Source organism: Acipenser ruthenus, chromosome 39 (assembly GCF_902713425.1).
Source record: "Acipenser ruthenus chromosome 39, fAciRut3.2 maternal haplotype, whole genome shotgun sequence".
Lineage (NCBI taxonomy): Eukaryota > Metazoa > Chordata > Actinopteri > Acipenseriformes > Acipenseridae > Acipenser > Acipenser ruthenus.
In genome coordinates, this window is record NC_081227.1 from 2,586,794 (window position 1) to 2,599,446 (window position 12,653).

At 43.5% G+C, this 12,653-nt stretch overlaps 4 protein-coding genes across 5 annotated transcripts; 1 reads left to right on the forward strand and 3 right to left on the reverse strand.

Moving 5' to 3' along the window:
• Positions 1-667: 667 nt before the first annotated feature.
• Positions 668-2,106, forward strand: LOC117397263 (tetratricopeptide repeat protein 36). Its single transcript, XM_033995995.3, has 3 exons — positions 668-901; positions 1,109-1,297; positions 1,691-2,106. Exons 1-3 carry the CDS (start codon positions 796-798, stop codon positions 1,963-1,965), a joined length of 570 nt encoding a protein of 189 aa, XP_033851886.3. The 5' UTR covers positions 668-795; the 3' UTR covers positions 1,966-2,106.
• A 521-nt stretch (positions 2,107-2,627) lies between these two features.
• LOC117966684 (complement C1q subcomponent subunit B-like) lies at positions 2,628-6,483 on the reverse strand. Of its 2 annotated transcripts, XM_034913257.2 has the most exons (4): positions 6,465-6,483; positions 5,536-5,594; positions 3,755-3,935; positions 2,628-3,478 (listed from the first exon to the last, which is right to left on the reverse strand). In XM_034913257.2, exons 3-4 carry the CDS (start codon positions 3,921-3,923, stop codon positions 2,931-2,933), a joined length of 717 nt encoding a protein of 238 aa, XP_034769148.1. In that variant the 5' UTR covers positions 3,924-3,935; positions 5,536-5,594; positions 6,465-6,483; the 3' UTR covers positions 2,628-2,930. The 2 variants fall into 2 exon arrangements, with proteins under 2 accessions (XP_034769148.1, XP_058865645.1); XM_059009662.1 differs by lacking the exon at positions 6,465-6,483 and having other exon boundaries at positions 5,536-5,729.
• Positions 6,484-6,757: 274 nt separating this feature from the next.
• Positions 6,758-8,711, reverse strand: LOC117397236 (complement C1q subcomponent subunit C-like). Its single transcript, XM_033995943.3, is given in 3 exon segments — positions 6,758-7,538; positions 7,952-8,140; positions 8,554-8,711. Coding segments are annotated over 2 exon segments (738 nt in total). The 5' UTR covers positions 8,133-8,140; positions 8,554-8,711; the 3' UTR covers positions 6,758-6,981.
• Positions 8,712-9,958: 1,247 nt separating this feature from the next.
• LOC117966555 (complement C1q subcomponent subunit A-like) lies at positions 9,959-12,558 on the reverse strand. The gene is made up of 3 exons (XM_034912875.2): positions 12,409-12,558; positions 11,327-11,506; positions 9,959-10,950 (listed from the first exon to the last, which is right to left on the reverse strand). Exons 2-3 carry the CDS (start codon positions 11,496-11,498, stop codon positions 10,370-10,372), a joined length of 753 nt encoding a protein of 250 aa, XP_034768766.2. The 5' UTR covers positions 11,499-11,506; positions 12,409-12,558; the 3' UTR covers positions 9,959-10,369.
• Between the last annotated feature and the right edge of the window lie 95 nt (positions 12,559-12,653).

Below are 12,653 nucleotides of genomic sequence, written 5' to 3' on the forward strand. Positions count from 1 at the left end.
AGTTCCTAATTGGGGGTTCACATTCTGCTGCCGGTATGAACCACAGGAGCACTGCTCCAGTAGTTAAACATCAGGGCTAGAGAAACACAACCGGCATATTCTACTGGCCCTGCACATACATGGAAATGGGTAGTTTTGTATTCAGAATTTGTATTCTGCAGCTGTTGTCCGCAGCTCTCGGCTCACGCCAGTATGAGAAACCCTCCCGCTAGCACCAGATTTACACTGTATATGAATCTATTTCTTGCTGTACACAGGGGTGCAAACAGAAAGCTGCCGGATCTTCTCATTAAGGAAGAGGGATGGCGTTTTTTGTTGATAGACGGAATGTACTGACCTTGGTTTACAGTACATTCCACATGAGCTTCAAGCGCCTCTCCTGTGCTTGTGGGGTTCATGCCTTGTGCTGTCAGCTGCATGATGACCTTTGCTTGGTGACATTGTGATGCTGTGCTGACAAAGCAATAAAAAGTGAAACCTGCACCGGTTTCATTCACAAAAAGCCGTGTTTCTGCGCTGCCGTGACAACAGCCGTGCTGCTGCAGCACAGTCCTACTCGTTAATGAAACACAGATGGTTACATGTTTTCAAGGACGCTGGTACTTCAAAGTGCAATGCCCCAGCCTCCACCCCCTCTCCTATTGGCTATAATAAAATTGGGGGGTGTACGGATTTCTTCCCTGCTAGTTTTTTGCTGTGTTTAGAGTGCGTGTCTTCACGCCGCTTCTGACTGTTTGCATCCCCAGTGAAATACTGCTGCCTCTCTCTCTCTCTCTACATTTATTTATTTATACAATGGCTTCTGCGAGCGACCTGGCTGTGCTGCAAACTATTTTCAACCCCACGACCCCTTTCGGAGACATACCTGCTCTCGACGAGGAGGAACAATTAAAAGATGACGGTAAAGTTTCAAATATATACAATAAAATAAATAAACGAAACTGATGGTGTTAACACTGTAATGCCCTGATCTTATTTTGTATTGAGAGAAGCGTTACTGTATTTGCAAACATGTCTAGTCTCGCTGATTCCTGATTAATACATGTTGGTGTGAAACATGAATGATTAATTCCCTCCCCTCCTCTTCCCTCTCTCTCTCTCTTTGCAGACAGCGGTTTCGATGCCGATGTCCTGGCGCAGGTGAGAGAGCTGGAGTTGCAGGGCGTGTGCGCTGCGGAATCTGGAGACGTGCGCGCAGCCTTGGAGCGCTTCACCGAGGCTATCCGCATCCTGCCGGAGAGAGCGTCCGCGTACAACAACCGAGCACAGGCTCGGCGGCTCCAGGGAGACACGGCAGGTAACCTGACCCCAACCCGCCGGAGCTCTGCAGCAGGGCTTCTCAAACTAGGTGTCGCAGAACAACCACCTTGCATTCTTTATTTTTCTTCCTGTTTTATAATAATTGCTGTGAATATGTTGAAGAGAGCAGTTATAAAATCTGATTTTGACTCATGTTAAAAATCTACATCCAGATGTATCTCCTATAATGCATGGATTAAGGGAGTGCATTGGGGGTCGCGGCTGACCCAGTTCACTGTAAAGGCAGAACTAGTTACAGTTAGTTTGGGAACTGCTGTTCTAGACCAGTGGCAATGGGACCTCAAAGTAGGGTTACCATATGACTCCATGTTCACTGGAACTTGATCTGTACCACCCCTCTTTGCTCTGTGTTGCACACTCCCTTTCCCAGGAGCGCTGGAGGACCTGGGCCGTTCCATCTCGCTGAGCGGGGGAGCCGGGCGCACTGGCTGCCAGGCCCTGGTGCAGAGGGGGCTGGTGCACAGGCTGGCACGGCGCGAGGAGGAGGCCAGGGAGGACTTCCAGCGGGCAGCGTGTCTGGGGAGTGCGTTCGCCAGGCAGCAGGTGGTCAACATGAACCCGTACGCAGCCCTCTGTAACAGCATGCTGGCACAAGTGATCAACAAAATGAGGAATCCAGAGCTACCTGGGGCTCGGGACCTTTAGTGCCCCCCCCCAAAGAGGGGTCCTTACCTGGGGGAGTGGTGGCGCAATGTCCCCTCATTGAACTGTATGTAGGTGGGGTTGCTGTGCTGAGTGGTATCCAGGTTTTACCGAAATTGATAAATAAACTAACAAGTTTTTATATATGTTGTGGCCTGTGTTGTTTATTTAAAAAAAAAACAGGCAGTGACCCTGAGGTCTGCAGGGGTTTGGTTTTAAAGGTATTCAAGTGGGATCCACAATAGTTAAGTCATAAATTCTAAATACGGCCCTTTATACTGCGGAACAGGTTATAAGGCGGTACGGTCCTGGCTCCCATTTGCCCCATAATGCCATTACACTAACATTAGTATTCTCGTTAAAAGGTGGAACACAAACAGCACGGTCTCTTAACTGTGGCTCCCGACTACAGGGTTATAAAGGGGGAGCAGTCTTTAAAGCTTGATAAACTCTAGTCAAGTAGACACTTTTTTTAATCAGGCTTTTTTCCATACCTGTTCGTGCAACTTTAAAAAAAAAAAGAAAACTTATTTAATCAGACTGTGTCTCCAACAGGCTAGGGTGCAACCCATTTAAACATCAGATACCTGTCCATTCTGATCATTGAAGAAAGTAGCCTTGATTGTATAACTGCTCGACAACGTGAAGGGATTTTTCAGTCAGGATGCCGTTTAAAAAGACTTTATTAACACAAGTTTAGACAAGTGACATTTTCAACAAAGATCATTTATTTTGCCTGTTTGGCATCTGCTTGATTTTGTTCACAGCTGCCTGTCTGTCCAGCAGGTGTGTACAAAGTTACCAGCCTACACTTTGCATTGCTTTTCAATCAAGTTAACACAATAGCATTTTTTTTTCATAGCACTTCTGAACGGGTCAAGCTCTATGTTCAATATCATAGCAAAGCGCAAGCGAGCTAGCAGTGCTTCCCCTGAGCTGCCTAGCGGTGGGACCCTGACTGGCCTTGGCTAGGTGCTAGAGAAGAGCAGGAAGCCGCTAAAGGTGCTGTCCGCCCCTTCGGAGGCCAGCACAGAGTTCTTCTCTGTGGGCTCCAGCGAGATCTTGTCGTTGACGTCGAGTTCCAGAACCACAGAGCCAGAGGTCACCTGGTAAGCCCCCTGGACGTGATCGCAGAAGCCCACCACCTTCATGTTGTTCTTTTTTATGTTAATGCAGAGGGCTCCCTTGGACGAGGCGTGGTAGGTGAAGTAGTACAGGCCCTTGGCGGTGCAGACGAAAACCGACGCGTCAATGCGCACTGCAGTTTTGTCCAGCAGGACGGGTGTGTCGAAGCGGATGGGTTCGTCGCGACGGGACGGGGCTTTTGAAGTCTTGCGTAGGGAGAAGACGGACTGCTTCGTCGCGCTAATATCACCCATCTCCCCAATGGAGCCCTTCAGTCCTGGCAGGCCTGGGGGCCCTGGGGGGCCAGGATCTCCCTGGGGACCGACCCTGCCTGGGGCACCCAGGTCTCCCTGCTCTCCTTTCTCTCCCTTGACTTGGCGTGCGCTGTCACCTGCCCGCGGGATAAAACAGAAGAAGTCAGGGCCCCGGATTGATATCCCGGAGGAGAGAGCTGGGAGTTTCTAACTTGGTGTGACTACAAGAAACTAAGCCAAGTAGACAAAGGTGTGTGCTAGGTCGTTCTGTTCACTTATGGAGGCACTGGCTGAAATGCTTGTCTGCTTGACTTTCTTACGGTTTGGAAGGTATAGATGACATGGACTATATACATCAGACAACGAGGAGCATCCCTTTAATAGCACCCCCAGTGTTCCCCACACATCTTTACCTGGGTCCCCCTTTCCCCCCTTCAGCCCGTCCTTGCCGTTCGGCCCAGGTCCTCCGGGAATGCCGGGAATCCCGGGGTAACCCCTTTCGGCAGGGCAGCTGTGACCTGCTGATGATGTCACCATTGCCAGCAGGAAGGATGCCACTGCCACTACTCTCAATGACATCATGGTGGGAGGAGCCTGCCGGGAAAGCAGAACTGGGTGTGAAACTGTCAGTCATTGACTCTCTCTGGGCTGTTTCAATACAGCTGGTTTTACTCAGTGGAGAGGAACAGGAGTGGAAACTCATTTTGAACACAGTACCTGAGAGTCCTGGTACTTCATATACAGGTTAGGGGGGGGCACAACTGACCAATTGAAGACAGTTAACAGTTAAATTACACTGATGAAGGCACGAGCCAAAACATTTGTCCACTTGGCTTTCACTTGATACTGTTGATTGAGTGTGTTGGTGTTGTGGATCAGTTATGTAGCCTGCTCTATAAATGGTTGCACCTATTATACATATTAAGATATTAGACTGCATCTTTATTGAAGTTACTTAACCCCTTAACGTACAAGGGACATATGTGTCCCACAAATAAAATGATGCTAATCTTCTTGTTTTTGCAATGAGGTGCACCAGACAAGTTTTAAGATGTACTGCTAGGCTGGATCAGTGTTACTTTCCTCCAGGTAATAGTTCAGTCACTCTCAGATGCATTTGAAGAAGAAACCATTTGAACAAGCTCTCAATTCCTTGTGTATCTTAAGGGGTAAGTTAATGGCTGCTCCTGAGTTTTTTGTGTCTTGTATTCTGAGCTAAAATCCTTTGCACATGCCAGGCAAGCACAGTAGGACAGCAGTGTGGAGTAGTGGTTAGGGCTTTGGACTTTAGACCGGAGTGTCGTGGGTTCAATCCCAGGTGGGGGACACTGCTGCTGTACCCTTGAGCAAGGTACTTTACCTAGATTGCTCCAGTAAAAACCCAACTGTATAAATGGGTAATTGTATGTAAAAAAAATTATGTAATTGTATGTAAAAATAATGTGATATCTTGTAACAATTGTAAGTCACCCTGGATAAGGGTGTCTGCTAAGAAATAAATAATAATAATACACGGTGTACCCCTCTTTAAAGCATACCCCAACACAGCACCGCTACATGACTGTATAGCTCTCTGGTTCTGTTATAAACTTAGCCATACCTTTAGATTATGCAACAGAATTAGTTTTTATACATGCTTAATTAATATGTACTAAAGCACTAAATAAAACATGTGCATGTTAATGACTAATTTAAACAGTCACAAATGTACATTGACCAACAGCTAAAATCAAATAAAGTCCTGCCTGAACGAAGTTACTGCATTTTAAATATACAATATAAATACCTTAAAATAAATGATTTCAGGGTGGTTGTTTATTTTTTCATAGATTCATTTTATATCAAAATCAGAAAGAAATAATAATTGCCCCTGTCGCATGCACCTTAGTATTTTATTGCTTTGTAATTGCTTCCCTTATATACAAGAAAAAATGCTTAAAAAAAAGGTTGCAGAGGAATTCAAGTAATTGAATTATTATTATTATTATTATTATTATTATTATTATTATTATTATTATTATTATTAATAATAATAATAATAATAATAATAATAATAATAATAATAATAATAATAATAATAATTCAATTACTATATAATAATAATATGTTCTGTTCTTTCTTCTAAAATGACAGATTATTAAAATGCTCATCTAGATCCATACATTAAAACAAATTTAAAGAATCTTTTACTCACAGTGTGACCTCTTCCAAACTATGGTCTTCGCGTCTTTAAGTGCAGGAGCGGGCTGTGTCCTGCAATGAGAAGAAATGTTAAAAAGCAGCTGTGGAACAAAAGAAAAAGCAGAAACGTGTCTCTTAATTGGGGAAGTTTGTGCTCTCGGTGCTATGAAGGGACACGGGGTGAACCAGTGATTGTATCAGTATTGTTTGGTCATTTTTTTGTGCTTAGTTTTTTTGTTTCATTTCCTTTTATTATGGGTACATATCGTGTTCTTCCTTGTTCTGAATTACCCCCCCCCCCCCCCCCCCCCCATGCATCTGAAGGGGAGAAAATACAACACAACAGCAGCAACATTCAATCACATTGTATTAAAACCCACACAAATCCAGGCATTGCTTCCTTTTTCATCAGGATTGTAACTCATTTCTGTCACTCTTAATCTTAACACAGCAACAATTACCAGCAATGAAATAGTTATTATTGATCTGTTTTGATTCGCTCTTACACAGCAATAACCGTTAATCACTGTTAGGATAAAGTTAGCATTGAGTTCATAAAATTGAATAAAATAACATTGCTAACACTTTAGTTGAGAAATCCCATACAAGTGATTCAAAACGGATCTGTCTGTCTTTTCAGGTCTGTCTGTCTCGCCAGTTTGTATGGAGCTGCTCTGTTTTTGCAATACAGTTATACACTTTTGTCATTGTTTTGTTTTTTTTGCTATTGTTTATAAGGGATCTCTGAACTAAAGTGTTACCATAACATTAAGGGGTTCTAAGTCTTTACATGAATATGAGTCATGTTCTAATATTATGACATTCTTATAACATGTTATAGCACGGGTGTTATTTCTAGGCATGTGCTATAACTTAATAACATAGTTAAAACACATTTATAGATGGTGTATAAACTGACGTCACCTGCTTTAAAAATCATACCTGAGGTAGGTCTCAACACTGTTCTCTTCATCGACCTGTTCTGTTCCCTCCTTTGTGTTCATTATTTTCCCTTGAGATCAGAAATACAGTAGTTCATGACAGTGTGTCCTAATACCACCAGTTCAGAATTTAGAATTGCTGTCCCTTATGGAAAATTCCTTCTTCAGTATATTTACAGCATATTAATGTCAGTATTTCAGCACACTGTAGTGTTGTCCTCAATTAGTGCATTGCGTCATTTGTATTACTCACATGACGTAACTGAATCTCGGAGGAAAAATGACAAAAAGACATTTTTTTTTCAATATAAACAGCATTTTTTATTAGATTCATTTTTTTTTTAACATTGAAAAATGAAAACCATTTGAATTTGCAAATGCGTGCAGCGATATAAAAACAAAACCAACACAATTGCAAGCTTTGAATAATGAGCACGTGCAAGCAATCAAGCTGACTAACGTTTCGGCTACGGCTGCTTGCAGAAACAGCGCACTGTAGCCGTTAGCGTCGCCGTGTCTCAGTCCGGGAACAGCAGGAATCCTGAGAAGACGCTTTGCTTGTCCAAGATGCCGATCATGCCGTTGTAGTCGGTGGTCTCCAGCCACACCTCCTGGTCCTCGGTCAGCTGCAGCGCCACGCCCCCAGAGCTCACCTGGCAATCGTTGACCTTGTGGTCGCAGTAGCTGACCACCTTGTTGCTGTCCCGGACGATGCTGACGCACAGGTGATCCGTGGAGGAGGCGTGGTACACGAAATAGTAAGACCCGGGGATCTTGCAGCGGAACTTGCCGGTCGACGGATTGTAGTCGCCGTTTTCGTTGCTGATGATCCTGTTGAAGCGGACCGGGGAGAACCGGTTTGGGTAATCCAGTGTGCCCCTGGCCACGCTGAAAGCAGATTTCAGGGTCAGTTTGTGATACCCCGACTCCCCTTTATCTCACACGGGGCCGGGCGGACCAGGCAGTCCAGGGTTTCCACTCATCCCGCTGCGTCCCATCTTCCCTGGGATACCGACCATGCCGGGTTCCCCTTTCTGCCCCTTAACACTGAACTGCCCAGCAACGAGAGCCGTTCCTGCAGGGACACACAGAGGAGAAGCATTGAACTTGGGCATGGAAATAAAGCCAGCTGTGCTGTCTGTAACACGGTGGAGAGAGCGCTTTCTGGAAATGGCAAATCAACAGGTGTTTTTTCTTCTCCTCAAACAGGGAACTCCAGACTGGAGTAAATGTTTTGAAAATATTACCCGATTTATATAGAGAAGATCATTAGGACGGATTAAGATTTCTAGTCTAAAGGTTTGTGTTATTAAACGCGGAAACGCAGCAATACTTTGTTCAAAGAATAGGCTAATTATGCCTCGTTTCTTAAAAATTAAAGACAACTAAAAACTTTTATTTATAACAGTTCAGGTCACAAAAAGTCGTTTTGCGTTTGCACGTTTTATATGTAACCCTTATATGATTTGAAAGCGTTTTGTCTCTTACCCGGCTCTCCCTTCTCCCCTTTGTCTCCATCGCGCCCGTCTTTCCCAGGCAGTCCCGGGATTCCTGGCATCCCAGGTATACCAGCCTCGTCGGGGCAGCTTTCTGAGCGAGCCCGGGGCAGACAGGGCAACAGAACTACCAGGGCAATGAGGGCCAACACGCCGATCCGTGGGGCAGGCATCGTGGGAACTGGGAGGAAAACGATACACACACACAAAAAAAGATTTATTTAATAAAATAAATTTATTCTGTACAACCCCCCTATGTGAAAATAGAATTGTACAAGGTGGACTTATAAAAACTACTATTTAGCATTCATTGTTGTTCAGGTAAGTATTTAAATATTCAGGAACTTCTAATACAAAGTGTTGCAAAGTTTAGCTACAAGGTAACCCTAAAATGCTTAATAACAACAACAACAACAACAACAACAATAATAATAATAATAATAATCTTATTTGTATACTTGTATTATTCTTGAAAAATATATCTGGACTTTTGAAACACTGTCGTGCAGCCCAGAATTCAGTCAAACAAATAGTGTCAAATATTCTAAATCTTTAACCAACGAACAATACAATACACGCAGTGGCGTTGCTTACATGTTGTGCGCGCCCTTGTGCTGGGACCCGTCTCGCTGTCTGTAAATTGAAGAGATTTCTCTAGTTTGACGACGAGTCCTCACTTGAATTACTCAGATTTGAGCCGTGTCCAAAATTAGCACAGCTGTCTGTAATGGGGGAAGTAAAGAAAGGAAAGAAACAAACAAACAAACACAGACACGAGAGATTTTGTACTCAAGGCAACTTTCACATCTTGTTTTTTTATAATAGTTTCTGTCAGCACATTAAAAGAAAAAAAAAAAAACACATTGTAGCGCACAGGAACAGGTGACTTTGTTGGACCATTATATTATTTGCATGTACAGTTTGGACAAAAAAAAAAACCCCTGCATAACACTGTCAGTAGGGAGTAGGGTCCTCACAGATAGACTCATCGTGGTATATTGAACTGGCCTTTGTTCCAAATACCTATTCTTTCAGGGAAATCATGTAAAACATTGTATAGGTGCTAAAGCTATTTAAAAAGTCTAAATTTTATATGAAGTATAAATATGCTTTTATAGTTTTTTTACGTCATTTAGAAGGAATAGCAGATTATTTCAAAAACATTTTATTTAACAGATTACTGGTATAAAAAAAAATCAGTCCCAAACCAAATATTTTATAACAATTTTCAGCGGGTTTACATGTATATTTAGCTTTTGCAGCTTCTTTGCCTTCAATGACGCTAAATCTCCATGCTCACAGGACCCTGACATACTATAAAACTCGTTATTAGTGGGCGCTCGTTTTGGGATGTTCATTTGAAGTGCCACAGCTGTACCGAGTTTTCTGAAAATCTCGCTCTCTATAAGATGAAGTATCTGTGGACTGGTGAAGTGAGGTTTGAACCACTATTCACCGTTACTACAGCAAGAACTAGGGGTAATGATCCCCTTTTCTCCATCTGGGTCTATTAGCACTCCTCGTGAATATTAATATGAATTCTATATGTTGAGACGTCAGTTTTTCTCATCCAGCCATTGGCCGTTTTACTAACATCACTAAGTACAATAAAGATATCAGGTGTGTGCGTTTTAGGAAGCTTGAGTACAGTTTAGAACTGTGTGGCAGGGCTGAGTCCTGACACGTGCGTGTGCGTGTGTGTGTGTGTCTGGGACAGTTTAGCAGCTGGGAAACCTGGGCTCCTGGGGATTAGTTAGTTTAAGAGAGAACTCAGACTAGCAGGTTGTGCTCACTGCACCAAGTTATCTATCTCTTGGGTGCTGCTTCATTTTATTGAAGTATTTTGTTTGTTAAAATGTTTAATGAAAGTGTGCAGGAGGTGCTTTACTGCAGTTTGCTATTCCCGCCACCAGCTGCCTTGGTACTCTTCCACACTCTACAGAAGATATGTGGGCTTGAAGGTTCACCAGCAAGGGGTAAACAGACACACACACCGTCATTTCATTATAACTTTTTATTGATTTGTTTTTGAAAAGCAAGCACAGTGTTCAAGACATTTAATGCATTCATTAATATCACCTCACCCCCGGACCACCACCCCATCCCTTCAAGCAGCCATTCACACATACCTAGTTAACATTGCACAGGTACAAATGAAATGCATTAATAAGACATCACAGAACACGGTCGAAACTGCCTCGTATGCACATTCGAACCAAATATATATAGTCCAAATTTGCTACGGCATTCTACTATCAATCCTGTTTAGCACGCACAGCTGTAAGAAACTGGAAGTCAAGCAGGCAAACGTTTCGGCTCGTGCCTTTGCAGTAAGCTGTTTTACAGTTTTTATCTTAGAATTCTGATCGAGCGCTTTGATAATACGGCCGAACCCCCATGCGCAGGCACGCTAATCTTTGACTGGGAAGAGCAGGAATCCACTGAAGATGCTGGGGGTTTCGGGGGAGGTGGCCATGTGGTTTTCGTCTTTGCTGACCTGCAGCCACACCTTGTTCCCCTTCTTGAGCTTCAGCACGGTGCCCCCAGAGTTCACCTGGGTGTTTCTGTGTTTGTTGTAGTCGCAGAATCCCACCACCGCCGTGTTATCCCCCCAGCCCTCAGCAGTGCTCATCAGACTCAGGCACAGGTTACCTGTGGACATGGCATGGTACACAAAGTAATAGAAGCCGGGTTTCACGCAGGTGAAGGTGCCGCTGCTGGTGTCGTAGTGGTCCTCTGTGTTGGTGAGAGCCTTGTTAAACACCACCTTACCCCTAGGCTGCGAGGTCAGGGTACGCAGCACTGAGAAAGCAGAGCGGTAACTCAGCGATGAGCTGCCTGGTTCTCCCTTGGCCCCACGATTCCCAGTTGGCCCCAAGGGCCCCAAATCCCCCAGTGGCCCGTTGAACCCCTTGGGACCCGTCAGCCCTTCAGGTCCACGCTCCCCTGGATCTCCCTTGTTGTTCAATTCTGTCTCAGGAGCCTGAGGGGCTGGGGGGGGGTGGAGATGTAATAGTCATCAATACAAATAGATCAGAGCAAGTACTGGGCTCACTGCACTACTACATACAATAATGTTACACAGGTGTGTTCAGCACATTTTAAGCAGTATACTGTAAACCCCATCAGTAAAAGTGCAATTTATCCTAGATGTTTCTCATCCCATTCCTACACACCCATTCCCCAAAACGTTTTAAAACTCATTAGCAAACATGTTTTTAACGCAGCTTAACACAGCCAGTGGGCGCTTTACCATCGTGTGAAAGCTGAAGCCGAATGGATCTGCTTCTACTTTCTATATATGTGTTTATATCATGTGTTCAGGTTTGACTCTTCCTGCACTGTGACTCTGCTATGACACACTTACCTGCCTCTCCTTTCTCTCCCTTCAGCCCTGCTCTCCCGTCTCTGCCCGGTGCCCCCACCAACCCAGGCTGCCCATCGTGAACCCGACACGAGTCATTTTCTTGACCCTGCGCTGTGGTCAACAGGACCACCAGCCACACCGCCACTGACCACAGAGGAGTTCTCCTGCTCATCCTGCAAACTGAGGCACACAGGGAGTCAAGCAAGCGCACTGGGAACACCACGCTGAAGCACAGGGCATGGTTCTCAAAGCGCCTCATCAAAAACGTACAAATTCTCCCAATAAAGTTCTTTAAAAAGCACAGGTATTTCACTCAGGGGCTCATAAACTTAAAGTCTGGGGTCGTTTTAGAATTGTAAATCGCGTTTTTAGTTTATTTATTTCAGAAAATAATTGTGCTACTAGAGAAGATTTGGAGTAAATGGAAAAATAAATTGTAAAAAATAGTAAAGCGTAGTAAAGCATTGGCAAGATCAGTGAATCATTGGAAACTGCATGGAAACACTATAAAAAGCGTGGCTAACCCTCTATAAGAACAGCAAATGCACAGTATAATCAAACTACACAGATACTGTGCAGATATACCATAAAAGAGATAGCACATATACTTTGTATGTCAAAACGTATGTCATTATTGGTTTCGTTCAAGCGGAGAGGTTTGTTCGCAGGTTGTCTGTGTACAAATTCTGCTTATTTTAAAACTGGGTGAAGTGGGAAACGAATTAAAAAATATGGAAGAGAGTTGGAATTATTATTCATTTTAAGGTATACATGCTCTTATAACCCTGCAAGCCTTTTTTATTATACTTTTATTCTTGTCTATTTTTAATGCATACTTAATAAATTATATACATTAAACATTGAATGTGCTGGTAAGCATTAATAATAATGAGCACTAGTCTAAACACTCCACTCTCAGCTCTGCAGCGCTGTCATTACCAGCACCTTAATAATAATGATCACTAGTCTGCACACTCCACTCTCAGCTCTCCAGCGCTGTCATTACATTGTACCTTAATAATCTCAGCTCCCAAATGTACATTAATTAATAAAGAAAAATCAAAAGGATTCGCTTTACATACCTGTGCAAACGCAACAAAACTCAAGGGCTTCAGGAGCTGTCTGCAGAAGAGTTATTTTCTGAAAAGACTAAAGAGTAAGATGGCAAAAAAAAGAAAAAATCAAAGAGGAATCAAATTTGTCAACACTGACAAGTTTCAGTTCTCCCTTGTAAAAAAAAAAATAACAACTGATATCATTCCTTGTGTTGCTGATTGTGTAATTCAGCTGAGTAGCCGTTATACGACTCCTGTTTGTGGCTGAATGC